At 34.7% G+C, this 27052-nt stretch overlaps 1 protein-coding gene across 6 annotated transcripts in view; it reads right to left on the reverse strand.

Annotated features, from left to right (window-relative positions):
- Positions 1–5917: 5917 nt before the first annotated feature.
- Positions 5918–27052, reverse strand: part of Osbpl8 (oxysterol binding protein like 8) — a 192243-nt gene continuing 171108 nt past the window's right edge. For all 6 annotated transcript variants that reach the window (XM_023716083.1, XM_023716079.1, XM_023716076.1 and 3 more), the window contains 9 exons: positions 25204–25302; positions 21385–21482; positions 19432–19521; positions 17923–18059; positions 14915–15100; positions 14539–14626; positions 11552–11657; positions 7474–7576; positions 5918–6404 (listed from right to left, as the gene is read on the reverse strand). In XM_023716083.1, the coding sequence (XP_023571851.1) occupies positions 6272–6404; positions 7474–7576; positions 11552–11657; positions 14539–14626; positions 14915–15100; positions 17923–18059; positions 19432–19521; positions 21385–21482; positions 25204–25302 (1040 nt within the window). In that variant the 3' untranslated portion in view covers positions 5918–6271. The remainder of the gene's footprint in view (positions 6405–7473; positions 7577–11551; positions 11658–14538; positions 14627–14914; positions 15101–17922; positions 18060–19431; positions 19522–21384; positions 21483–25203; positions 25303–27052) is intronic.

Here is a 27052-nt window from a genome sequence, read left to right on the forward strand (position 1 = left end):
AGAATGTTTACAAAGAATTCTACATACTTCCTAGCATAGAGTTAACAGTCAACTGTAGGATGTCTACTGTAGGATCACCACTCGCCTGGCCGATTATACCTGATAGAAGGGGCTAGTTTGTAGGACACAGAAAATCTCATTAGCATAATGGCACAATACACAATGCTTTAATAGAGTTTTTTTTTAAAAAAGACCAATATTGGCAGGAAAATAATGGAGAGAGGTTTCACTGAGGTGTGTTTTCTTTATTCCAGATTCCTATGCACAGGATAGGTGCAAACTGCTGACTCTCCCCTCCCTATGTCCCCTCTCCTATTCATAATGTAAAGTCAAGGACATAAGTAGTACTTGGACTTTGAGGGGAGAATAACTATGAGAAGAGGGAGGAGGAAAACCCGAGTGGAATGACTTCTTGGAACACATCTAATGTTGATTGACTATAGACTACTTGGTGATTTGATTTTTTTTTTTTTTTTTTTTTTTTTTTTTTTTTTTTTTTTTTTTTTTTTTTTTTTTTTTTTTGTGCAGTACGGGGATTGAACTCAGGATCTTGTGCTTGCCAGACAAGTGCTTATTCTGCTGAGCTATCTCCCCCGCCCTACTACTAGGTGATTTGAAAGGAAAACTTTCATACAAGTTTGGTATATATGGTTTGCTTAATAATAAAGTCCATTTATTTCTGGTTCTATTCATTATAAGGGTTATGTTTCTTCAATATAGATTCAAGCAATTACATTCCAGATAAGTATAAATGAAGTATTACAATAAGGGATTTATTTAAATGTATCATGCAGATAGACATGGATTCAAACTTGAGTTTTTACGCTTCTAAGAATATGCTTGATAGGTCAGGATTCAAAGCTTCCCAGGCACCTTGCCCCAAACACTTTCCTTGGTTTCCCAGGCACCCTGCCCCCAAACTCTCTCCCCCTTAGCCCCATGAACAGCTAAACCCAAAATGGCATAACAGGTCCACCTGACTTTGACCTAGGCAAGCAACCACAGAAACTCTTTTTTAACATTAAAATCCCCCATAGACCAGTAGCCCTGCCAAGGTTAGCTCTCCCTTAGCTGTTCCAGTTCACATGCACCCTCCCCACTCCTTAAAAACCCTGTGCCTTGCTTTGTTTGCTGCTGTCTTGGTCCACTAGACAGCCAGCCTGCTTGCTGCCCCCAATTTACTTGCCTCAGAATGGTCTGGTTGATGGCGTGGCTTTGTATCTAACAGTACTATTGCATATGTTGGGTAGATTATGAAGTTCTTTAACTTCTGTATCTCAGATACTTCATGTATAAAATCTAGATAACTTCAACTTAAAGATATTAGGAAGATTCAAGAAGAATGAATATATAGCTGAGTGTGGTGGTGCACACCTGTAATCCCAGAACTTACTGAGTGGCTGAGACAAGAGGATTGATGTGAGTTTGAGGCCAACCTGGACCACATAAATGAGTTCAAGACAACCCTGCACTACATAGCAAGACCCTGTCTTTAAAAGAAAAAAGAATATAAAGTATAAAGTAAAAGAGGTGATCAAAAGTGTTTACATTTTTAAAAATTACAGTAAAAGATATATTGCCAGGAATGATAGGATAAGTATGTTCAAATCTGAAGCAAGGGGGAAACTTTTAGGGGGATTAGTGACATTTTACTGTATTTTATTTTAAAATTTAAATATTAACCATACTTTTTCATCACTTCTCATCAATCAACTATTAAAGGAAATTTCTGTCAAATAAAAACATCACAATCTTTTTATCCCCCTTATTCACCATACCATTGTGTGATTTCTGACATTTCTGCAAAGTCAGGATGACCACCAAAGGTCAACATTTTGAATGGATTCAGGACAATGAGGCCATTATGACAGCACAACTGAATATACTCAAGAAAAGAGGACTTCAGGGTTGCTTGAGAAAGTGGCATGAATAAGTGTTTGAAGCAAGGAGAGTATTTGGAGAGAGACTGATGGTAATATGTCTTTACAGTAATAAAAATTGTAAAACTTAAACATTCACTTGTTTGACCACACCTCATAAAATATACATTAGGGATTCTATTAAATCTCTTCCAAAAGTTCTCATGTTTTGCAGTTTTCCCAACAAAATAAGGGAAAAAAACGAGGATAAAATTATTTACCATGTTAAGTCATTTGACAGTTTGCTGTTTTTAAAAATTTTATTTAGAATTCCTACTTGTAGAAGTTAGCATAAGTTTACAGATCATTAGAAAAATTCAATGCTTTTCTCTCTGCAAACATTTATAACAGGTTAGGAATAACAGATTAGAAATGTAATACATTACAAAACGGTAGCCTATGACTATCTGTACATTTACTATGCACCTTAATGAAAAGAATTCAACATACTTACACTGTAGATAACATAATTTTAGTCTATCATACAAAACTGACCAGTGGTAGTGCTTGAATTTAAAAATGGCCATTAAACAGGGTATTTAAACTTAAATGTATAATTAGCATGCCAAAAAAGTGAAAAAAAAATTCAGTTGAAGTTTTGTGACTCATCAGTTCAAATATTTCATGGTATTTTTCTTTAAGTGAAAAATTTCCATATTGTAATACTAAGACAATTACTACATGATAAATGCAGAAAGAAATTTTCTACATGTTTTAGAAAGTACATTCACATTCATTTTGTCATGAGTTTCTTGTGGCTCTTCAAAATATGTTAATCTTATTAATAAGACACTGGTCCTGTATAATATTAACAGTCCACCCTCAGTTAAAAAACTGTAACAAAAATAGTATGTTAAGAGTAAGAAAAAAGTAAATTAAATATACTGAATTCACATAATAGGTACAACAAAACAAAACTAAATTACATAATTGTGGCAGGTTATACATTTTAAAGAACCTTTTTTTTTTACACTTACTCAAATAAGATAGAAGTTCAAATGTAAACTTACTCATTTCTGTAGGGTTCCCTTATTGGTTTAAATTGCACAATTTTACATAAATGTTAATATTTTATTACTATACATTTAACATAATTCAAAATGATCTGCAGTCTCATGTATGGCTCATCAATGATGCCATCATTACTGTATTTTTTTAAAAACCCTATTCATTGCTCATTAGAAATGCTAAACAATGGAAAAATGCAATTTTATACATTTGTGTTCTTAAATGTGGATGAAGGTATTCTTCAAAAAGTTAAAACTGCCTTCCACAAAGTTTTGTGTATATGGCACAAGTTGACACCCAAACAGTGTGAATTCCATCAAAAAGGCACTGTTTACAATGCTCAGAATAATCTGACATATCTACTTCAATGTCTCAGAGAGTAAGAATATATTTGAAATAGTATGTAAATAGACAAAACCTTATAAAAGTACAGCATTACTGTTTAAATATATTTTACCTATATAAAAGGAAATAAAGTGACAAAGAGAAATGACCCTTTTATGACAAGTAAGCCTATAAACACTGAATCATACTGTAATTCTGTAACAGAAAAATGACAATATTTTCTTAAAGGCACAAAAGCATGAGTATTACATGAAGGTTGTATTTCACAAGGCCAACTTTTCAATGGAATGCAGCTGTCAACTGAACTGTGACAAAGGTTACACTGTACCTTTACAAGCGATAAAAAAGTACTGACATTAAATAAAGTAAAACATCTATTGCTGTTACTTAATATTTCACATGCCCCATTGTTTCTTCTTAGCCAGCAACATCGCACTAAGAGGTAAGTGAAGACAGTACATTTAACAATAAAAAAATGTACATGTCAATAACTATTACTCATCTAAATTTTCATGTGAGAATTTTTTTGATAAGGTCATAAATCCTAGAAACCATCATGAGGATCTGGGATAGTTGGGAATAGTAAATCACACTATCAATCCATGTGTAAAGGAAGATTATGCTCAGGTAGGGAACATTCAAAGTCAAAAACTTATGGCTCAATACAAAGTTATGTGTTTTAGATTTACATACTGAAACTAATATAAGCACTGATCTAAAATTAAGCCACCAATTCCTGAGTTTTATGTTCAGTTTGTAGGAAGTTATATAACTAAAAGTATAAGAGGATTATTAGATTAGATATATGCTTTCAGTGTAGAAGAAACAGTCATAAATAATCCTGCTGTTTATTTTTTGACTTCTGGCTAAAAACCCATAATATGTACCCAAGAAAAAAATCTAAAAAAATAAAGCAAATATTACTTTTCCAGCCTCAGAAGATATCCATACAAATGAAACACTACTCAGACCAAATAATAGCACACAAGTGGATAAGACCAATACCCTAAGGCAGGTCACCTAGAAAAACTGAAGTTTTCAGGGTTTGGAGATGAAATGGATTTTGTGATCAGCCAATCAAGTTATATATAACATAAGTTAGTACTAATTTAAACCATAAAAAGTAAAAATATACAGTATTTACAAAATATGCAATGAGCAGTCAGTAATTGAATATGAATACAAAAAATATATTGACAAATATGAAATATAATCCAAAAATCCACCTGTTTGAAGATGTTCATGAAAATACTGGTTACAATTATATCTTATTTATGCTGTTATCAACGTAAAATTATTTTTACTTGTACACATGGAACATAGCATTATTTTGCTAACACATGGAAAATAGCTCTTACTATAATCCTACGGATACTTAAGATAGCAATATGAGGAAGAAAAATCAGATATTATCATTTTCAGTTTTGCACAACTTAGCAGTCATCCTTTGATTTCATATTTATCATAGCATGAAGAATGGACTATAAGGATGGACTATAATTTCATTATTGTCTCTTCTGTGAGATGGCAGATGTAACTGGAGCAATTACTCTGATTTTCATTTTCAAAATTATTTCAAAATCCTACCTTCAGGATGCAAAGATATACTTTAGAACAAAATATTCCTAAACTTTACAATTTTTTCAAAACTCTACATTCAAGAACTGTATGTATGTGAAAACACAACATCAAAAAGTTAAACTGAATAGAATAAGCACTTGCCTGGCAAGCGCAAGGGCCTGAGTTAAATCCCCAGTTCTGCCAAAGGAAAAAAAAAAAAGAAATTAAACTGAAGATAATATGAAAAAAAAAAAAAAAAAAGTAGGAAAAAACTTTGCTTCACCTTGAAGAAAAAGTAACTTAAAGAACTGTGGCTTTTCCCACAGAATGAAATTCTAAGAACAAAAGGGGATAATAAACAACTGAACTTCAGAACTGGATACTGTTAGATACCAAAGGATTGCACAGATTAAGGCAATCAATTTTAATACGCACATAAAAGGCATCACCCAGTGTCTTATCACCATGCTTTTAGTTTCTGAGATGAAATATTGGTTATTACATTTTCTATTCTACTTATTTGTTTGACACACTAGGGTCTAAACGGTAGATAAATGTTTCTCATAAAGAAAAAACATGAAGTATCAGTATTTTATATGTCCTATAAACATCTCTAGAATTTGGCCTATACTGACTTAAAGTGAGGAAAAAAACATCAATTTTGACCTCTTTTCAACAAGTACTTACGGTGGTATAATTAATAGGTGCAAGTACTGCACACCAGTTTATGTTGATATACACATAAGTACCTATATACCTGTTCCTACAAATATTAAATTAAATTATAGGGATTAAAATTTTTTTGTGTAAATTAAAAAAAATTTTCTACTTCTTTGTTTCAATATATTAATTTTGAACATCTGTCCTTTTCCTTTTTCTTTGCTGTTTTTAAGAAGACAATTGAGCTGGGTATTTGGAAATGATTTTATAATACAGGGTATTTTATTTATAATATGCCTACCATTATATCATTTCCCAGTCTGTAATTCTTTCATAAAATTTTGTGCCTGGTTATAAAGAAAGTAGATTACTGTACATATATTTATAAGATTGATAGCATTTCTTTTTCTTTTTTTTTTTTTACAAACAATGCTAACATTCTATCCTAGAACATACTATAGAATACAAAGACTACTATCAGGTAAGAGTACGTTAGAGACACTGTGTATACACGTGGATTTACTATACTCACATGTAGACACATTCTCACAAAAGCTAAAAATGTCCTGGCACTTCACACGTAGCTCACTTTAACAAGATTGGATAGCTCTTGTTTCAGGTTAAAGATAAAAGATATGAAAGGTAGACACCACTACATTTATTCCTTAATTTCTTGTTTTAGAAATATTGTGATATTTTAACAGGACCAAACCAGCTTGAACACTGGTCCCAGGCCAAATTTGATCTTTCTAGTTCATTGACCTAACTGTGGAGAACTTCTACTTGAACATGAAGTTTATTGTCACTTGAAGTAAAATCAGGAGAAAAATGATGAAGTAGTCTTTTTGCTGCAGAAAATAATCTGTTGCAGGTGTGCTTGAAACCAAATGATTTCGAAGAGCCATAATATTCCTATAAAAATAAACAACAATAAATTTTATAATTTTCCAGAAATGTTAGTACAAAACTCACAGTTTGATACAGTCACAAAACATTTCATTACATTATCGAACTACTTTAATCAGTTACTAAACAACCAATGACCTGATTATGCTACAGGAAGCCTTTCTTAGGCTTTGTCTATATACATAAAGATAAGCATTCAACACAACTGTCAAACTTTGATGATACAGAAACATAACACCTACGTTAAAAGAAAAATTGTGCTTCTTAGTTGGCTCACTAAAGTTCTTTTATTTTTACTTTAGGGTGATGGGATGGGAGTAAAAGGAAAAAGCCAGGAATAAAAGAAGTCCAGCCTGGGTAAGTTTATGACTGAGAGAGACCTTATTTCAAAATAAAAAAGGACTGGGAATGTAGTTCAGTGTGAAGGCCTTGGGTCCAATCCCAAAAGGGTTGGGTGGAAAGAAAGGTAAAACAAGTAAGATAATTAATTTAGGAATATAAATTTGAAAACTTAAACACTACAAAAAGCTAGTTTTAGCCATGGAATAGGATTAAGATTCCTCTTCCAATCTCAGTATTAACAACATTTAGTTGCTGGAGCAGGAGGTGGTGTGTGTAAGGGAGCATCTGGGACTCTTTAAAGAGGAGCATGCAGAGGTCTCAGGGCATTATTTCCATATTTTAACAACTAGTACACTCCAGTTTAATATCAGCCATGTTCAAAGGATAGTACAAAAGCAACTTGGCAACTTTCTCAGAAACAACCCCACCTTCACACTCAATCTACTTGCCTTCCCACTATGCTTCTCCTTTTCTCTCAGCATTACAATACTTGAGTAATTTCATAATTTTCAGACACCAAATGGTAGAGACAAAGGTTTTAGACTAGCAATGGTATAAAACTGCAAAATTTGCTCAAGCATGGTAGTGCATGCCTATAATTCCAGCACCCTGGGAGGGGAGGCAGGAGGACCACAAGTTTAAGCCCAACTTGGGTAACTAAGAAACTTAGCAAAAAAAGAAGTAAAGTTTGTGTAGGATTTTCTACATAACAGGTATTGTCAGCATATATTACCTTTTAATTTCTTCCTGTGTTTGTTTTATAGATTCAATGGAACTCTGAATGTCTCCCAATTCTATCCCTTTCTTTCTTCGTGTATTTGGCTTTATAGATTGAGCTAAAAGACATTTAAAATGTAAGTTACAATCATAAAAATCTACAATTAATGATTCTTGTACAATACAAATTTTCATAGGCATCATGCTATTTACTCTTACAGTAAAAAGTAAGCTGTTTTTACTAGTCTGTGATTTCCAGACCCTACTAACGTACTCAAGGAATATGAAGCTTTTTGAAGCACGAAATTGACTTCAAAGCTCAAAATTATATTTTCTGAATTCAGTCAATGTAACTTATTGGTGTTCAGAGCCTAACAAGGCTTAAGGGCACAATTTTACTGTGGTTCTTATCTGTATGTCTCCCATTTTTTCTGCTCCCACATCTTTACCAGTGGCCTGTTCATACAATTCATCTATGACCTAGAATAGCTTTTAAATTCTATCCCTGCCTCTACCAAAACTCTTACATTATCATCTTTGGTTAATTTTTTCATAATTCTACTGAGAGACAATGAGATAGTTTCAAAACCAATTAGTAGCACAGTTTCAATAATTAATACATTGCATATTGTTGTCTTCTTAGTGGTTATTCATAGTACAAGATGCAGACATGATATCCTGTCCATAAATACTATTAGCAGAAATCTATTCATTGAATTAAGAGAAAGTAGCTGTATATGTATCTTATTTTGAATATACAGATACAAAATGGTCCTTCATTTGTATCCCTTTTTTGTCTTTGTCAGAGATAGGTATTCCATTGTCATTTAAATATTGTAAGTGTGTGAATTCAGCAAAATATTCCAATATAGTCCAGTAGTCCATAACAGTAGTGGGTTATCTGTAGGACTGGCAAAGTCAGAAGTTGTTGACTTGAGCCTTTTACAGCTCAGTATATTAATATGGCTTTACTTTTATACTTCGTGTTTACAATTTTCTGCTGCATTGTTAAGACCAAGCTAAAGCAAGACTTATATAACAAGAAAAGTAACTTTTTTTTTTTTTTTTTTTAACCAGGGATTGAACTCAGGCCCTCGTGCTTGCCAGGGAAGCACTTATTCTACTAAGCCTTCTTCCCGGCACCCTGGAAATGTAACTTTTGTATCTGACAAGGTCAGACAAATCCCCTCAGGATTTATCCTGAAATCCTGTACTGCAGTTTGTAGATCCTTTGTCAGTGTTAATCATGTGGATGAGTCACGGCCATTGCTTGACCAATTTGCTCTCTGTGAAAGCCTGAGAGAATATTTTCTCTCCATGTGACTCTCCTTAGGCACACTCTACATCATCAATCACTTTCCCCTATGGCCCCATAATCTACTTGATCAGAAAATTTGGGACGCAACTGAGTTACATGATGTTACAGTACAGTTTCTCCTATGTCCTGAGTCCTCCCTGACCTTGAAAGGCTAGGGCCAAAATGTTGGCTGACCGTGCAGCCCTTCTTTTTCTCTAATTTTTGGTCTGCAAACTTAAGTTGTTAATCCTCCAGAAGAGAAGCTTATTATTATTACCCCACAACATAGGCAGTTGAGCTTAACCTCACTATCTGTCTGGATATCAAACATCTTAGACATAACATGGAACAGGTATTTTTCATCAAGCATTGGTATGTTAAACTATAAGTCCCTACAGAATATGAAAAAAAGAAAATTAAAAAATATTCTACAAAATAGGAATAAACAATTACATATTTTTACACAGAAATCTAGAAATCAAACTGTATACAGCATTATAGCAGGACAGTCCTATGACTTTTTCTTTACTGTTGTTTTCATTTATTACCCTTTTTTGTTTTAAACAAACATTTACTTGAGAGACAGTATGGTAATAATTGGTATGTCATGACAAACAGTACATATTTAGAAGATCAGAATGACAGGCATTCCAAGCATGACCCTAGTATTACTATATTGCTATCTTCAGTGCAGATGCTTAGTTCACAGGTATCAGCATATATAGTCAGGATGAGAATCCTACCAATTAACTGCCAGTTTCAAAACCCTACTGAACATTCTCAGGATCATTGCCTCACCCATCTTGTGCATATAAATGTATGGCTTTTCCCCTGTCATGTTTCCTAGCTTTTCTCCTTGCCGTCTCTTCGTTCTCTAATCCTTAAGTTCTCAATTTTCTTTTAATTATACCTTTCTAGTTTTATTTCTTCTTTTGAGTTCTTACACTAGGGAGACTATATGATATTTACACATGTAGGTCTGGTTTACTTATGAGTATATTTTCAAGTGGCAGCCACTTAAATATAAAGGCTTTGAGTTTATTATTCTTTATTGCGAGTAACACTCCATTGTATAAAAAACCCACATCTTTTCATCCATTCCTCAGGTGACAGGCATCTTGGTTGTTCCCAAGATTTGGCTACTACAAATTGTGCTGCTATAAACATAGGTGCACATATATCACTATGATATGATATTTTCAGCTCCTCTGGGAAAATTCCCAGTAGGGGGACAGCTGGTTTGAATGGGATTTCCAGTACTAGTTTTTTAAGGATTCTCCACACTGATTTCCATAATGGTTGCACCAGTCTACATTCCCACCAGCTGTGGAGAAGGGGTCCTTTTTCCACAGCCTCTCCAAAATTCGTTGTCAGTTGATTTCTTTATGATAGCTATTCTTTCTGGGGTGAGATGGTATCTCACTCAGTGTTGTTTTAATTTGCATTTCATGGATGGCTAGTGATGTGGAGCATTTTTTCGCTTCTTTAATTTCATCCTCTGAGAAGTGTGTGTTCATCTCAGATGCCCATTTCTGGACTGGGTCTTTAAATTTTGGGGCCCTAGTGTTTTTTATAAATTCTAGAGAGAAGACCTTTGTCTGAGTGTTTATTAGTTAAGATTTTTTCCAAATTTGTGGGTTGTCTCTTCACTTTGTTGGTAATTTCTTTTGACATGAAAAAACTTCTCAGTAAGAGCAGATCCCAGTTGATAATTCTTTCAAGTATTACCTGTGTGATTTGATTTTTGTTCATGAAGTCTTTGCCAATCCCTATGTCTTCAAGAGTTCCTCCTATTTTCTCTTCTAGGAGATTTAGTGTTTCTGTTTTAATGTTTAGATCTTTAATCCATTTTGACTTTAGTTTAGTGCATGGTGATAGACCTGGGTCAGGTTTTAGTTTTCAGCATGTAGAGAGTCAGTTTTTCCAACACCACTTGTTAAAGAGGCTATCTTTCTTCCAGTAAGCATGTTTGGCCCTTTGTCAAAGACAAGGTGGCTGAGTGTGTTCATAGAGGCTTCTGTGTCTTCTAATTTATTCCACTGATCCTCAGGTCTATTTTGTTGCCAATACCATGCTGATTTTATCATAGTAGCTCTGTAGTATAATTTCAAGTCAGGAATTGTAATACTTCCTGCCTTCTTTTTGTTGCCCAGGATTGTCTTTGCTATTCTAGGTCTTTTCTGGTTCCAAATAAATTTTAGGAATGATTTCTCTAGGTCTGTGAGGTATGTTGTTGGTAGTGTGATTTGAATTGCACTGAATCTGTACAGCAATTTTGTGAGTATGGCCATCTTCACAATGTTGGTTCTTCCTATCCAGGAGCAGAGAATATCTTTCCATTTTCTGAAATCCTCTATGATCTCTTTTTTCAAAGTACTGTAATTTTTCTTGAAAAGATCTTTGACTTCTTTAGTTAGGTTAATTCCAAGGTATTTCATTTTCCTTGGTGCTACTGTAAAAAGTACTGTTTCTCTAATTTCCCTCTCAGTGTGTTTGTTATCCGTGTAGAGGGATGTTATTGACTTCTGGGTATTGACTTTGTATCCTGCAATGCTACTAAATCTGTGTATCAATCCTAGTAGCTTCTTGGTGGAGGTTTTTGGATCTTCCAAGTAAAGTATCATGTCATCTGTGAATAATGATAGTTTTCTTTACCTATTCTTACTCCTTTTATTTCTCCCTCTTTTCCAATGGCTCTAAGCTAATGATTCCAGAACTATATTGAATAGGAGTGGTGGTCTTGAGTTATTTTGAAAAAAACATTTCTATATAGTGGAGAGTTTTCAAAATGATTCACCTTCACTTCCAGATGAGTCCTGGATATCAGGTTCTGGGGACGAATAGCCTTTTGCCACTTTCTTCTGTTGCCTTGGTGGCTTATGTTTTATTTTGGGGACACTAACCTGTAAAAAAATCATACTGTTATGTGAGTTTGCATTATAACTTGTAATTAAAGACTACTGTTATACAAATATCAACACTGTTCATGGGCGTACTATTTAGAAATAAAAGCATTTTTGTTTTTTTGAGGTTTTGCTATATAGTTCAAGTTGGCCTTGCACTCACTACATAGTGCAGGTTGGCCTCAAACTTGGGGTGATCCTCTTGCTCCAGCCTGAGTGCTAGTATTACTAATGGGAATGTGCCACCACATCTACTTAGAGGTATTTTTAAGAACACACAAATATAAATATGTAACCATAGTCAAGTGATATAACTGCATGTTGTAACTCCACTAGCATACTAAATAAAGTGCCATAAAATCATGTTATCTTTTTTTTTTTTTTTCATTTAGTGCAGGGTCTACACGGTCTCATTACTAGATCAGACTTGTGGTGATTCTCTTGTTTTCAGCTTCCCAACCACTGGGATTACATGCGCGTGCCACCATGCCCAGTCTCAATCACCATATCAGCGTTTTCCAGGGGTGGGGCCTGCATGGCAGGCTGGGGACTCAACCTCCAACCCCTGTGTCTGCTTAAGTAGGCACTTTAATCTGCTGAGCTATCTGGCCGGCCCTAAATCATCTTATTTTGTTCTCAATGTTAAAACAATGATACTGCATCTTTAACAAAAGTTTGATTATTTTTTCAATAATATCCATGTAATTCACAAGGTATATTATAATAAAAACAGTAATGGTATTTTGCAGAGCATATGAAAAGTTATTGAAAGCAAATATACAATCATATACACAAGGTGCAAACTCATCAAGTAGGGCTAAATTATCCTTAAAATAATAAATGTTAAACTCTATCAGTAGGTTTGTAATTCTGGTCATCAGTCCTACAGATGCAAGAAACTAGCATTAGAACAGTGAGATAATCTTATTCAGGATCAAGTAGGGGTTACAAGTATTAAATTTTGTAAAACTTTATAAATGTATTTCAAAAAGTTTATATTAATGTAATAAACAGGTAGATTCTGGATTCAGCTTATGATGTCTCAGAATCTTTTAAGATACAGACTAGAAATCCACATTTTTAGAGTAGGTTTGAATTGGAGAGTCATGAGGAGCAATGAGAACCTATTCAAAATCAGAAGTCAGTAAAGATTTATACAGACTCATTGTGATTAGTAAAGTTTATCTTTAGGAACAAATACAGATGTTTCATGTCTGTTTTAGATTGTTAAAAGAACACATGCAATTAAAATTTTTTTTTCACATTTTATGGCATATATACTATAAATATTGTATCTTGGAGCAAATCTTCAGCATCCTTTTTAAACTGAGACAGGGTCTCACTAAGTTGCTCAGGCTGGCCTTGAATTTGTGATCCTCTTGCCTCAGCCTCCTGAGGAGCTGGAATTACATATGTGTTGTTCTTATTACAGCTTGTAAAGTTATAGGGTGAATTTGTTCATTAGTTATAGTAGCTTTTTTGTGATTGCTTGGCATTTTTTACATATAAGATTATGTATCTGTTAATATGGGTATGTAATGAGTGGCTTCCCTTTTACTGCTTTATTATTCCTTCTAGCTTTTACAGTCAGTCTTAGTGTGGGTCTTTGAGGTTACCCTACTTAGAGATTGTTAAGCTTTTTGGATTTATAGACTCATATCTTTCATTAAATTTGGGAGACTTCTTTCCTCAAATATTTACCCATTTTCTCTCTTCTCCTTTGGGAGAAATGATGACCCACTGATAAGTGTACCTCAGGTCCTTTAGGCTCTGTTCATTTTTCTTTCTGCTCCTCAGATTACAGAACTGTTTTATCTCTAAATCTGCTGATTCTGTCTTGTGCTTACTCTAACTTGCTGCTGAATTTCTTTACTGAATTTTTCAGCTCTATAATTTGTTTGTAGTAAGACTCAGTAATGTAGGCCTCATCCCAGCCACTCAGGAGCCTGAGGCTGGAGGATTGTAAATGTAAATGTAAGGCCACTGAGAAATTTAAGACACTCTCTTTCAGAATAACAATTAAGCCAGATGTGGTAGTGCACACCTGTAATCTCAGCACTTGTGAGGCTCCCGCAGGAAGATCACTGGGAGTTTGAAGCCAGCCTGGGCTACATGGTGAGACCCTTCTCAAAACAAAAGCAAAAAATAAATATATAAATTAAAAAATTAAGAAAAATAGCTAATGAAACAGCTTGCTGGTATAGTGCTTGCCCAGCATGTGCAAGATTCTGGGCTCAATCCCCAGGACTGAAGTTTTGTTTGGTTTCTTTGTATAATGTCTCTTTATTGCTATTCTCAGAGATGAATGACTTACATGAGGCCTGTATGTAGCATGTACCCTCACAGATTGGTGTATACATGATTTGTAAATATGATCTGCTGTGCTCTCTTGAGAACCATGCTGGGAGAAGTAAGGGCCAGTAAAATGTACCATCTTCCTATTGCTTTTGTTCTTTTGGAGAAAGCCCTTGCTATATTGTTTAGCCTGGCACTGAACTCAGTATGCAACACAGGCTGGTCTCAAACTCATGGTGATCCTTCTGCCTCAGCCTCCCAAGTGTTGGGATCACAAGTGCGCACCACAATACCTAGCTTTCCTATTGTTTTTAAGTCAACATTTTCTTTCTTTTAAAGAGAATTTTTAAAAAAACAATAAAAATTATACAGTTATAGCAGTCCTTTGCTTTTGCAAATCTCTCACTGTTTTCCATAGTTTGGATAAATTTTGTTTTCATGTCTTTTGCTTTTTTCCTGATATTTTTTGGAGTGAGAATTTGAAGCTGCCTACTCTGCCAATTTGATTCCTGAAAACGTTAAAATTTTGAAAACATATTTTAAATACTGATTGCTTATGAGATATAGTTAATTTATTATTACATACCATTGGAGTGCGATGTTTAACTTTGGTCTGGATAACACCATCTTTTTCAAACTGTATCATATCATTAAGTGGGTCCCATGGTCGAGTACTAAATAAATGAATAAGCAAGCATTTGTTTAATGACAGAGAAACTTAAAGTTTCTATTGTAAAATAGATTTTCATTAATAAGCACAGTTCTAATATTAAGATTTGCACATACCTGATCCTACTCTCCTGATCCTTATTTTATAGGCTATCAGAGTCAAGTTTATAACAAATGGCACATCAGGTTTAAACTTTCACACCAATGTTACGGTAACTAACAAATATTCTAGAAATGAAGGCAACAAATGTTGCTAAGGTATTATTTGAAATAAACTCATTTTAACTACTTACTCTGAAAATTTGTAATGCCATTCTCCTGTGAGTGGGTCTGATTCAAATAACTTGCAAGCCCACTCCTCGTTTTTTGTTTTCCGATCTCTGGCAGCTTGTCTTTGAGCTTCTTCTAAAACGTATTTCTCTTGAGTAGCTTCAGTTTGGTCTTTGGCATTTATGGCTCGAGTTACTCGTTGCCAGAGTCTAATACATGTGCAAAAATAATATTTAAAAACAGTAACAGAAAACCAAATCTACATACAACTGGTCTGAATCTTGAGAGAAAATAATGCACATGTGGATTTCTGGCTTTGATTAAGTGTATGCTCACATGCTCAGGAATGAGTCAACATATTAGAGTCTAGTGCCTTCAGTTGAGAAACACCTGCTCCTGAGTTAAAACTAATTTCTTTTTGGCAAGAGAAATTTATCACATGTGCTTTTAAACATATGGTAGTGAATCTGCTCACTGAAGATGACGGAATGTAGCAAAAGCAAGGCCAAAGGAGTATTTTAACAAGCTCCCCAGGTGATTCTTTTTTTTTGGATTGGAAATTGAATTCAGGACCTTATGCTGCTTGGCACTGAGCTACATCCTTGACCCCCTCATTTAAACTCCTCTGTCCTCATGAAGATCCATGTACAAAGCAGTGCCTCTCAGACTTGGATGCATGAATTATCAACACTTTTAAAACTGGAATCTCTAGGAGCAGGATCAAGCATTAATATATTTTTAAAAAATATTAAAATGCTGCCAGTATTGGGAACTACTGACTTAACAGAAATGATTCTGAGGAAAATAATTTCCTCCATTACAATCTGGTTTTCTCATTATTAAATGAAAGGATAACAACTACATTCTATCCATCATTGAGAAGGCAACATGTTAAAAGTGAAGTTGGAATCATTAAGATTTGGGTTGAACCCTAAACCTGCCATTTCTCAGTTGGTGTAAAGTTCATGCTAAGTCTCATTTCCTAATCTTTAAGATATGCTGAATTATATCCATATCTTAAAAATTGTTAGACATTTTAGAAAAATAGCTTTGATGGACAGCATCATGTGTTTATGGCTGAAATGGAATTTTGTTTTGTTGGCAGTACTGGTAATCAAATCCAGGGCTTTCACACTGAGCTACATCCCTAGTCCATGTGGTGTTTTTTAAAACTTTGAGAGAGAGGCAGATGAAGTGGAATATGACTGCAATCCTACTACTGAGGAGGCTAAGGCAGCTAGATCACCATGAGCTTGAGATCAGCCTGGACAACATAGTGAGTTCAAGGCCAGCCTGAACTGCATACTAAAGCCCCTTTTTTTTTTTTTTTTTTTTAGTGCAGTTGATGTTTACTGACAACAATACAAAACAGGTTAAGATTAAAGCTGTTATTTTAGAGGAACAGATATCAGTGCAGTTTCCTTCCTAGAGAAAGTATGTACTCATCTCAGATCATGAGACCTAAGAAAAAACAAAGACTAGATTGTCAAGAACCACACAGGGATTACATTTTACCTATTAATAGAAAAAAATGCTAATGGCAAAATGAAAGGTTTAAAAATATCATTGATCTAAGCTCATGCAAGCAAACAAAAGGATAAAATTAATCCTAAGATTTGAGGACACAGGATACAGACATGACTTTTCAAATTTCTGTATCTGTGAAAATTTGTTACTCTCTTCACTATACTTGTACTAAAATCACATGCTTCTTCCTTCTACACCACACAAAGTCAACAGTTATCATCAACAATGCAAAATAACTAGATCTGAACAAGACTTCAAAGTGACTCTGCTCCACCCAAATAAAGAATATTCAATCCAGGATTAATATTCAAGCCAGGATTAATAAACACTTTTTGATTTTAGAGCCAGTTCTTTTTTTTTCTCCTGCCATACAAAATTACTTTGTTCTAAAAAAAAAAAAAAAATCAACCCTGAAGGCATTCGGAGCCCCAAAAAATAAATAAATAAATAAATTAATTAATTAATTAAATTAAATAAATGATAAAAGGTCTTGCTAAGCTGCTAAGTTGTTTGGGTCACAAACTCAAACTTGTGACCCGTCTGCCTCAGCCTCACAGAGGGCTGGGATTACAGGTGTGCACCACCATGTCTGGTTATGAGATGAAATTTTTAGAACTATAGATTTTCCACTTTACAGGTGGAAAAAAGCCTCAATTTTGAGTGCAGAAAGTGCACATAGGCTTGGGCACCCACAAAAGAGAATGACACACAGATGGGAAGATGTGGTGAAGACCAATGTACGCAAAGTGTGTAGCATTTTCTTCCACACAGATCTCCTCTAATACAAAGAGATAAAGTGGGTAAAATATTTTTGATTCAAAAATAAGTGATCTAGCAAGAATTTCATGACTTAAGAACAGAAACTATGGCACCGATTACTGCCCAACTAATTAAATCTTTTGGAAGCCAGCACCTGCAGTGGTATTATTCCTGTGCTTTATAGAATGCATAAAAGCGGGTTCTGTACCACTTCCTTCGCCACACCACATGCTTATACTAGGCTAAAAATAGTTGTTAAGGAGAAACTAGGAATCACTAACAAAAAGAAATACATTAAGTATTAGAAAAGAAAGCAAAAAATAGGTTGTTTTGAGTTACAGACAAGTAAGAGATTTGTATTTATTTGATATTCACATATACAGAATAATGTCAACAGCCCACAAATTATAAACTTTATTTTCTTCCTGTGGTTCAGGGGACTGAACTGGGGCCTCATACATATTAGGAAACTGTTTTTCCAGAGCTACATTCTCAGCCCCCACTCCTTTTTCAAACTTTTGTGACAAGGTTTCCCTGAGTTGCTCAGACTGGCCTTGAACTTGAACTTGCAAACCCTGCCTAAGGCACTGGAGTAGATGAGATACAGGTATGTACCATCATGCCTGGCTACAAATGATAAACTATTTCATTGAAGAAAATGTGACAGCAGAGAATAGTGATCACAATATTAAATTATTAAAAGAACACTGATCTCATAAAGGTAGCTGAAAAATGGTATACTTACTTCTCTGACTCAAAATCATCTTGCTCTTCAAATTTGACAGTGTGCCTTATTAACCTCCATTGCTTAATGTCAGGTGTTGGGTTCCAGAAAACCTCTGAGTTATCGGTCTTTTTGTCATTAATAAAAACTTCACTATCCTATATTTAAGAAAATTAAACATTAATGTAGAAAATTATTTTTATTTAGAAGGGGCTTATATAATAAAATAACTTTTCCCTGTTAATGAATCTTAAACACATTTTTAAACAAATATAATTAGTATTTTTCTAAAAGTCTCAACTTTATTTCTATAAAAATACTCTAATAAAGCTTAAACATGTAATAGTAGTCAATTTTGAAAAATTTGGTTGAATACATAGAAAGTTCATGAGATCGTACAAGTTTTACTTACTAAGTAAATGGCAAGCATTACATGCAAAACCTCAACTATCATCTTCAAACTGTGAAGGAAGAACACAGTCTGCAGCAGTTACGAAGCACTGCTATTCATCATGTATGGATTATCTATCTATATAAGAAACCTGAAAGAGCCTTTTGAATTAAAAATTGGTGCATAAATGTAGAAATTTTATTCATTTTTTAAAGACTCCTTTTTATTCCCAAATCATATTCAGAGGTAAATCAGTTTAAAAATTCTGTAGCAGATATACAACCCAGCTGAGTCCCTAGATCTAGTTTCATCTTTCTTTGTGTTTCACTTATTATAATGCAGATAACAGCAGGTGCTCAGTGTTCCAGTGAAAGTACATCTACGCAGCACCAAGACCCTGAGGGTTCTTTCTCTTGAAAATTACACAAATATGAATACAGGTCAGCAGAGAAGTAAATCAAAGCCATTGACCTCATAATATCCTACTAGATCCTTTACACATTCCTCTAAACTATATCTTCGTGTGGAGCTAGGCCTCTTTCTTCTAGGCCAGGAGAAATAAAATCTGTGCATAAAAGCACAGCCCTACATCCAGAGTTCCATAACTTTAAGCAAATTATTTAAATACTGTGCCTTAGTTTTCTCCTCTATAAAATGGGGACAATAACAAGCAATATTAAATTGAGTATTTATGTACCCATCTCATAGTATTAATATGTTACATTCTTTGTGCTACACGTAGTAAACAACACACAAGTCTTAGCCATTTCTACAAATATGAAAGGGTTTTTTTTTGAGACAGGGTCTCACTACATAGTTCAGGGTGGCCTTCACTCACTTTGCAGCCCAAACTGGCCTTGTACTCACAGTGATCCTCCAGCTGCAGCCTCTCGAGGGCTGGGATCACAGGTGTGTGTTACTGCACCCAGCTCGTCAAAGTTTTAGAAAAGTAAAACATTACTTTTATTATATAAAACTAAATATTGTTAATGACAGAATAATACCAAAATATCTGCTATTAAGCTGAAGTTTAAGTTAAAATATTGGTACTTTTAGCAATGGAATTAAGTAGGCTTTTACTTCTTTAATTTTTTCCACAGAATAAGTTTTTTGCATAAAGCTAACATAAAAATATTTACCCAATGGCCTTCCAAAGTAGCTAGGACTTCTTTTCCCAATTTAAGTTTCCCTGATATTTGATTAACACAATCACTACTCCCTAAAAATGGCTGAAATGGAAAAGAAAAAGTTAAATGTTAATATATATTTTTATACAATGTAGAAAAACATTATTCTGAAATAGCGACATTCTCAAATTTTAGTTAGAAATGAGGTAGACATAGACAATGTGAAATCTGAACACATGAAGAAAGCCTACAATGACATAACTGACTCATGTGCCAGGTTCTCTCAGGTGCTGTTCTCCCGTCAAGGCTGTGCCCTACCAATGTGGCAATGCATTAAAAAATAAGCACTCAGTAAACAGAAGGAACTTAGTGATTTTTGAAAGAAATAACACCCTTTCTTTCAAAAACAAAAAACAAGAAACAACAAATAAAATACATAACCAAAACTAAAAGGAATACACTTTAGGCTGCTGTGTAGCCTGACTAATTTTGTTATGTAAGTACTGCGCGCTAACCGATTGCGAGACTGGAGCTTCGTAGCTCCAGTTTTTGATGTTCCAGTGTTATTAACTGCTTAAGAATCTTTCACCATGGTTTTCAAACACCAGTATCACCATCCAAGCAAAATTTTGCTACAGTGGAAAAAAAAAATCATTAAAAGGGAATTATATCAAATAACACATAAGAGGTCTTTTTCATTAGAGCAGAATTTCCTATCAGCTGGATATCTACATGGGAGCAATTTAGCAATAAATATAGTTCGTAGTAGTATTTTTATGTGAACATGACATACTGGCAGTACAAAAAGGTCTGAAATTTCCCTTTTACTCTAAGGCACACAATTTTTCTTTTTTCCTTTTTTTGAGACAGGGACCCACTGTGTAGTTCAGGTTGGCCTTGCACTCACTATGTAGCCCAGGCTGCCGAGTGCTGGGATTACAGACCTGTGCCATCACACTCGGCACAATATTTCAAAGATAGTCACAAGAATGTCTACCCTTCTCCCATCCAGGCCACACGTTCTTCCTCAGTGAGACTAGTCCTCTCTCCCATTGACAAATGAGGTTGACATCCCCTCTCCCTCAATTTGAGTAGCTAGTAATTCTTCTAGAGAAGTGACAGAAGTGGTAGAAGAAATTTGGCTCCTGAAGCTAGGTCAGGGAAGGCTCCTACCTTGCTCAACTGGGGACTTGCACAGGGTAATCATAAGCTGCCAAGTTAGAAGTTTGACCACCTTGAAACTCCCAAGTTACATGGAAAGGCCAGATACGTAAGTATGTGGGTAACTGCAGGTCCTTTAGTCCCAGATCAGATATTAGACACATACACGACGGCGCCAACTATCAAGTCATCCCTGCCCTGGAAGCATTCCTGGGCCCAGCATTATGTTGCAGAGATGAGTTACCTCTAATGTGCCCATCCAAATTTCTGCACCACGGATCACCTGAGGATCAGAACATGGCTGTTTTTCAGCCTGTGAGTTCAGTCATTTGTTATGCAGTAACAGTGAGCAACACAATTTTGTCTTAGTAAGCATGACTAGAATACAAGATGATATAGTACTCTGTAAAGCAGTGCTTTAATTTACAGAGCAATTTCTATCTAATCACTTCAAGTCTCATCTCTTACATAATACTAATAGTTTTATCAATTAAAGAGAAAAACGATGGCTTTGTGTTACTTTGGTTTTTCTAGGCTGCTATCTCAAGATATTCACCCAGTCTTGCCCTCATCCCTTTGATGAACTTTTTTTTTTTTTTTTTGGTACTAGGAATCGAACTCAGAACCTTGTGCTTGCCAGGAGGAATGGTGGCACTGAGCTATACCGCTGGCTTATTGATTTGACATGAACTGTATTCTTATATTTAGTCTATAATTACCAGGAAACTAAACTATATTCTTTATTACTACTTACAGTATAGCTCTTCTTAAATTAAGTAATATTTCCTACAATTTTGTACAAACCTTTAGTTTAAATTCAAGTATTGCACTGTATCCAGTTTTTTGACATGTAATATTGACTATTCCACCAAGCTCCAGTGTCATTGTGCCATAAAGAATTCCTAAAGAAAAAAAAACCTGTCAAACATCTGAAGAGAAGAAAGGCACTGGGCAATGATAAATAGCATTCTATACTCTAATATCCTTTCAGGAGAAACTTATAATTCAAGGGCATTCCATCCCACTTCATAAAAATCTGTAACATAGACCTAAGTTTTTTTTTTATAAGCTATGAATAAGTTTATCCACAGTATGTGCTGACTCCATATCTGCAACTTTTGCCTACTCTGTATATAGTTCCAAAATCACAGTGCTTTTGTGGTCATTCAAGGACACGCACAGAGTGGCAAATAAAGGAGGCAACACTATTTCAGCTCTTTAAAAAAGTATTCTTTCTGCAGAGCACTCAGTGTTGTATGCTTTGCATTTTTGTGCTTTTTATTAGAGTTTTATCTAATCAATTGACCAAAGTGTAGAACTGAACAGCTGTCTAGTTCTTAAGTACAAGAAGACTATGCTGTACCTTACAGAGACATTGTACATTTTAAAGCTTTGTTCAAGTATGAGTTAAACTGCTACTGGCTGCTAGTTCAATAGGCAATGAAATAATATATAATGTCATAGTTAAACATGGTGTCTTTTATTTTAATTTTTATTTTATTTTATTTTTTCAAACCAAATTGGTAAGACAGTTTCAATAATTAACACATTGCATACATTCTTCCTAGTGGTTAACTGCTGTACAAGATGCAGACATGATATCCGATTTACAAACACTACTACAACAAATCCTTCTATTCATTAAGAGAATGTAACTATACATCTATTCTAACCATTTTGAATACACAGATACAAAATGGACATTCATCTGTATCCCCTTTTTTGTTTAGTTCCGTTATTTGAATATTACAGGTGTGTTAACTCCGCAAAATATTCTAAAAGTGTCCAGTAGTCCATAATAGTATTGGGTCTTCCGCTTGACTGGCAATGTCAGAAATTGTTGACCTGAGTCCCCTACAGCTCAACATAACAGTATGGCTTTACTTCTTCTACTTCGTTTTTATATTTTTCTGCTGGATGGTTAAGACCAAGATAAAGCAAGACCTATGCAACAAGAGTTGCAGCTTTTGGGTCTGATAAGGTCAGTGAAATCCTCCAGGAATTTTCCTGAGATCCTGTACCTCAGATTGTAGATCCTTTGTCAGTGTCAGCTCTGTGGATGAGTCATGGCCATTACTTGGCCAATGTGCTCTCTGTGAAAGCCTGAGAGAATGTTTTCTCTCCATGTGACTCTCCTGAGGCACACTCTACATCATCAATCACGTTCCTCTTGGCCCCATAATCTCCTTGATCAGAAAATTTGGGACACTACTGAGTTACGTGACGTTACAGTACAAGTTCTCATATGTCCTGAGTCTTAATTGGCCATGGAAGGCTAGGGCCAAAATGTTGGCTTTCCTTGCAGCCCTCCTTTTTCTCTAATTTTGGTCTGCAAACTTAGGTTGTTAACCCTCCAGAAGAGAAGTTTATTGTTATTACCATACAACCGAGGCTGTTAAGCTTAACCTCACTATCTGTCTGAATATCAAACATCTTAGACATAACATGGAACAGGTATTTTTCATCAAGTATTGATAAAACATGGTGTCTTTAAAAGAAATACATATAAAGAAGGTTATATAGTAATGGAAATATTGTTGATGGAAATACTGAATTAGTTAATGGAAAGACACTCACAGGAACTTAACTCATTTTCTCTAGGAGCAGTAATAAAATGAAGCAAACAAACAGAACTGCAAAATAGGTTCTTAGGCTAGAAACTGGGGAAGTTGTTAAGTTAAAGTTAAACAGGTGTACATGTGTGTACCTATTAAGTAAGCTACTCAAACAGCTTTTAATACACAAACAGATGACATAACTTTCTGGGAGGGACACAGACTATGAAACATTATTCAGACTTATTTGGCCATAAAAGTTTTATTTTACAAAACAACTTGTGAGACCAGTGATTTGGGAATAACACCTTAGAAAACACACAGAAAATCTTATAAAAATTTGTTATGTCTTAATGTTCATCATAAACAGTTATATTTGCTCTTTATCCCCCCACCCATGCAATAAAAACACTATTACAAAAAAATTTCCCTATTGCCAGTTGGGTTATGGCATGGGATAAATGATACAAAATTTAAAAATATTTGTGCTTATTAATTCCCAATTTCAGACACTGTAGGCTTATTTTAAGAATTGTAAATGAAGCTCTAAGAATAACTAGTCTGAAGCCATAACTTGGTTCCATACTAACTGGGTGAAACTTGATAAGATTCGTAACATTTTAGGTTTCTCAACTATGACATGAGACCATATTAAAGAATTTGTTTTTGTGAATCAGTTCTTAAAACAGCTATCAAAAAAAAAAAAAAAAAAGTAAAATTTTTTTGAGTGTTGTATACATGCTTGTAATCACAACACTTGGGATGCTGAAGCAGGAGTATTCTTAAGAATTCAAGGCCAGTCTGTGCTATCCAGTGAATTAATTCAAGGCCAGCCTGAACTATACAGTGAAACCCTATTTCAAGGGGGAAAAAAAAAGTTGTTTTTCTTTTTTTAATATATTTGTTCTCACTACACAGCTCAGCTCTTTTGCAGGTCAGACTAGTAAGTGATCCTCCTGTTGTCAGCCTCCCGTGTGCTGTGATTACAGGTGTGCGCCACCATGCCCAAACTCAGTGGCCAGTTCAGCACGCCCAGGGGCAGGGCTGGTGAAGCATATGGTGCCCAGGATCAAACCCCGGTCCCTGTGCTTGTCTAAGTGGGCGCTTAGTCTGCTGAGCTATCTCACTAGCCCTAAAGAAAAAAAAGTTTTAAGAAATATGTTGGAAGTCAGATATGGTGGTGCCCTTGTAATTCTAGCACTCAGGAGGTTGAAATATTACGAGGATCACTGTGAGTTTAAGGCCAGCGTGAATTGCATATCAAGTCCCTGTTTTAAAAAAAGAGGTATGCTGGGACGGGGGAAGAGACAAGAAATACACTGGAAAGGCATGTAGACATACTGATCAAGCCAAGTGTTGTTAAAGTTGATACAAAATAGTAAAAAGTTAGGATTGTAGAGTCATATCTTGACGTTGTCATCTCTTAGCTGGGTGATCATAGGTAAATTAACCTCTTTGCCCTGCATTTTCCATATTCATAAAACAGGGAAATAGTTCTGCTTTTCACAACTGCTAAAATTATCAAATAAGCTGATAAAAGTGAAGCACACTGAAAGGTTGGTTGAAATATAGTTGTATTACAAATATAGATATTACTTAATATCTTTATATGTATTCTGCACAATGAGAGAGGAATGATACATTAATGTTTAAGAAATTATCAAATGAGTATAAAAACTTTAAAGGACTTAGACACTGAAAAACAGTAAATCAAAATGTCTAACAGGGTAGTAGTGTAAGAACCTTTAAAATCACTTTTAAGGATGCTGAAATAATGAAAAGTTTCATCAAATTTCAAACCCTGCACATAGGCAAGTACAAAGTAATTCCAATATTACAAACCAGTCTCTTCCAAATAGAGCTGATTCAACATAAATCCATTACATGTGAGTTTATCACCACAGACATACTCAGAGGTATCAATCATCTTATGTACAGAACAAAGGAGATACTTTCAAACAAAGTATGACTAACTCCACCAATCTCCAATCATAGCAAAAACTGACTGCACATATTTACTTAGAAAGAAGGCTTAAGAAGCATCTAACACAAGTGTGTGAAGTGTTACCTTTACAATGAGCATATGGCATCGTCATTACATAGTCTTCGCCTCTATTCAAGAATGTTAACCGTGCTTCTCCTTCTAGTATTGCAGATAATGAGTTTCCTGAAACAAAGTATGACTAAATTTCACAAAAGTAATTTCAACTCATTTAAACAAAATATATTTAGGGCATCTACCAGGTATCTATAGCAGAGTCTGTTTACAACATCTCAGTGTCAATGACTCAAATGTGCCCAAATTTCTACTTATTAACTTACACCTAAAATAGTACTTAATTCATATTCTCATTTGTATAATGTGAGTACTTTCAAGTTATAGTTATGTTTGATACATTATGAAAAAAATCTCAAATATATAAAATATCCAAAAAAACACCCACTATTTCACAATATAGCTTAATTTCTTTTTTTGAATTAAAGGAATTCTGATATGTAAGTCATGTAACTTGGTTTACTCTCAACATGTAAATTCTTTTACTTGTATTTTATCTGAAGACTATATTCTTGCTTTTTTTTGGCGGAATTGGGGATTGAACTCAGGCCCTTGCACTTACCAGGCAAGCACCTATTCTACTGAGCCATCTCCCCAGCCCTGAAGACTATATTCTTGAGGAATATTTTTACTGCATATTGAGTTCCAAGTCAGCAGTTCTTCTCAGCACTCTTCTCAAACACTAAGGTGTTTCCCTTTCTTGCATTCTTCAAAGATCTCGTGAGAAGTTAGCCATTACACAATCACTGTTTTCCAGGGTATGCTGTGCTGCTTTTTCTTAGTGTTTTCGAGATGTGCTCTGATCTTTAGCTTTCAACAGTCTCACTATCTGTGTCGGCTTAGCTTTCTTCATGACTACTATTTAGTGCTCTTTAAGCATCCTGGACATATGATTTATGTATTTTATTAAATTTGGGAAACCTTTAGCATTTGTTTTTCTACTTTTTCTGTTTTCCATATTGTATCTAAATGTTCAAGTTCATTTACTTTCTTTTTTCATTTCCATTCAGGTGCAAAGTTCATTCTACAACTTTAATTTCACATATTTTTTATTTCTAGAATTTCTGATTTTTAAAAGTAATTCCTATTTCTATTGTCCTGCTGAGTTGTTCTTTCTTTCCATTCACTATTACTTACTTGAGGGCACTTACAGTTACATTAAAATCCTAGTGTCCTGCTTCCAAATTGTATCCTGGGGTTGCTCTCAGTTGATGTTTCTTTTACCCTTGACATTATGCTTCATTTTTCTTGTGGTAGAAGCAAAGTGACTCTTACTTTATCCTGGGCTTCATAAATGTTAAGTGCACACTCTGAATCCTATACTTTTTTCAATCAGAGTTGCTTCCTTCTTTCAGCTGGCAGTTATCTGGCTAATATCTGAGGGCAACAATTTTCTCTAGACACAGACCTTCTAGGTCAGATATGTGAACATGAGAATCTGAGATTCTCTTTTCTAGCTTGTCCTTTTAAGAGTCCTACTTTCTGTCCAGCAGTGTTGGTTTCTATGAACTGTCCCTTGGTTAAACTGCTTGCTAATTTACAACTGGCCTAAAGCCCAAAGTCATGAAACTAAGATTTATTCTGGGTATTTTTCTTGTATGACTGTGGACTCCAGAGTTTGCATGTGACTGTTTTTACTTCAGAGGTCTTCAGGTAGCTGGGTGTCTTGTTTGTCTGCCTGTATTTATTCATAATATCCAGATGTTGGCAAGAGTAGGATTAATCTAAAAAGACCTTGCTCAGCTACTACCATCCAGAGGCATTTTCATCAGAATAAAATATAAAAGTTTTTGTATCTGATCTTATATATGGGGTTGGTATATAAATTATTTCTTTTATTATATACTATTTTTTCTCTTTT

Source organism: Octodon degus, unplaced genomic scaffold (genome assembly GCF_000260255.1).
Source record: "Octodon degus isolate 3935 unplaced genomic scaffold, OctDeg1.0 scaffold00004, whole genome shotgun sequence".
Classification (NCBI taxonomy): Eukaryota; Metazoa; Chordata; class Mammalia; order Rodentia; family Octodontidae; genus Octodon; species Octodon degus.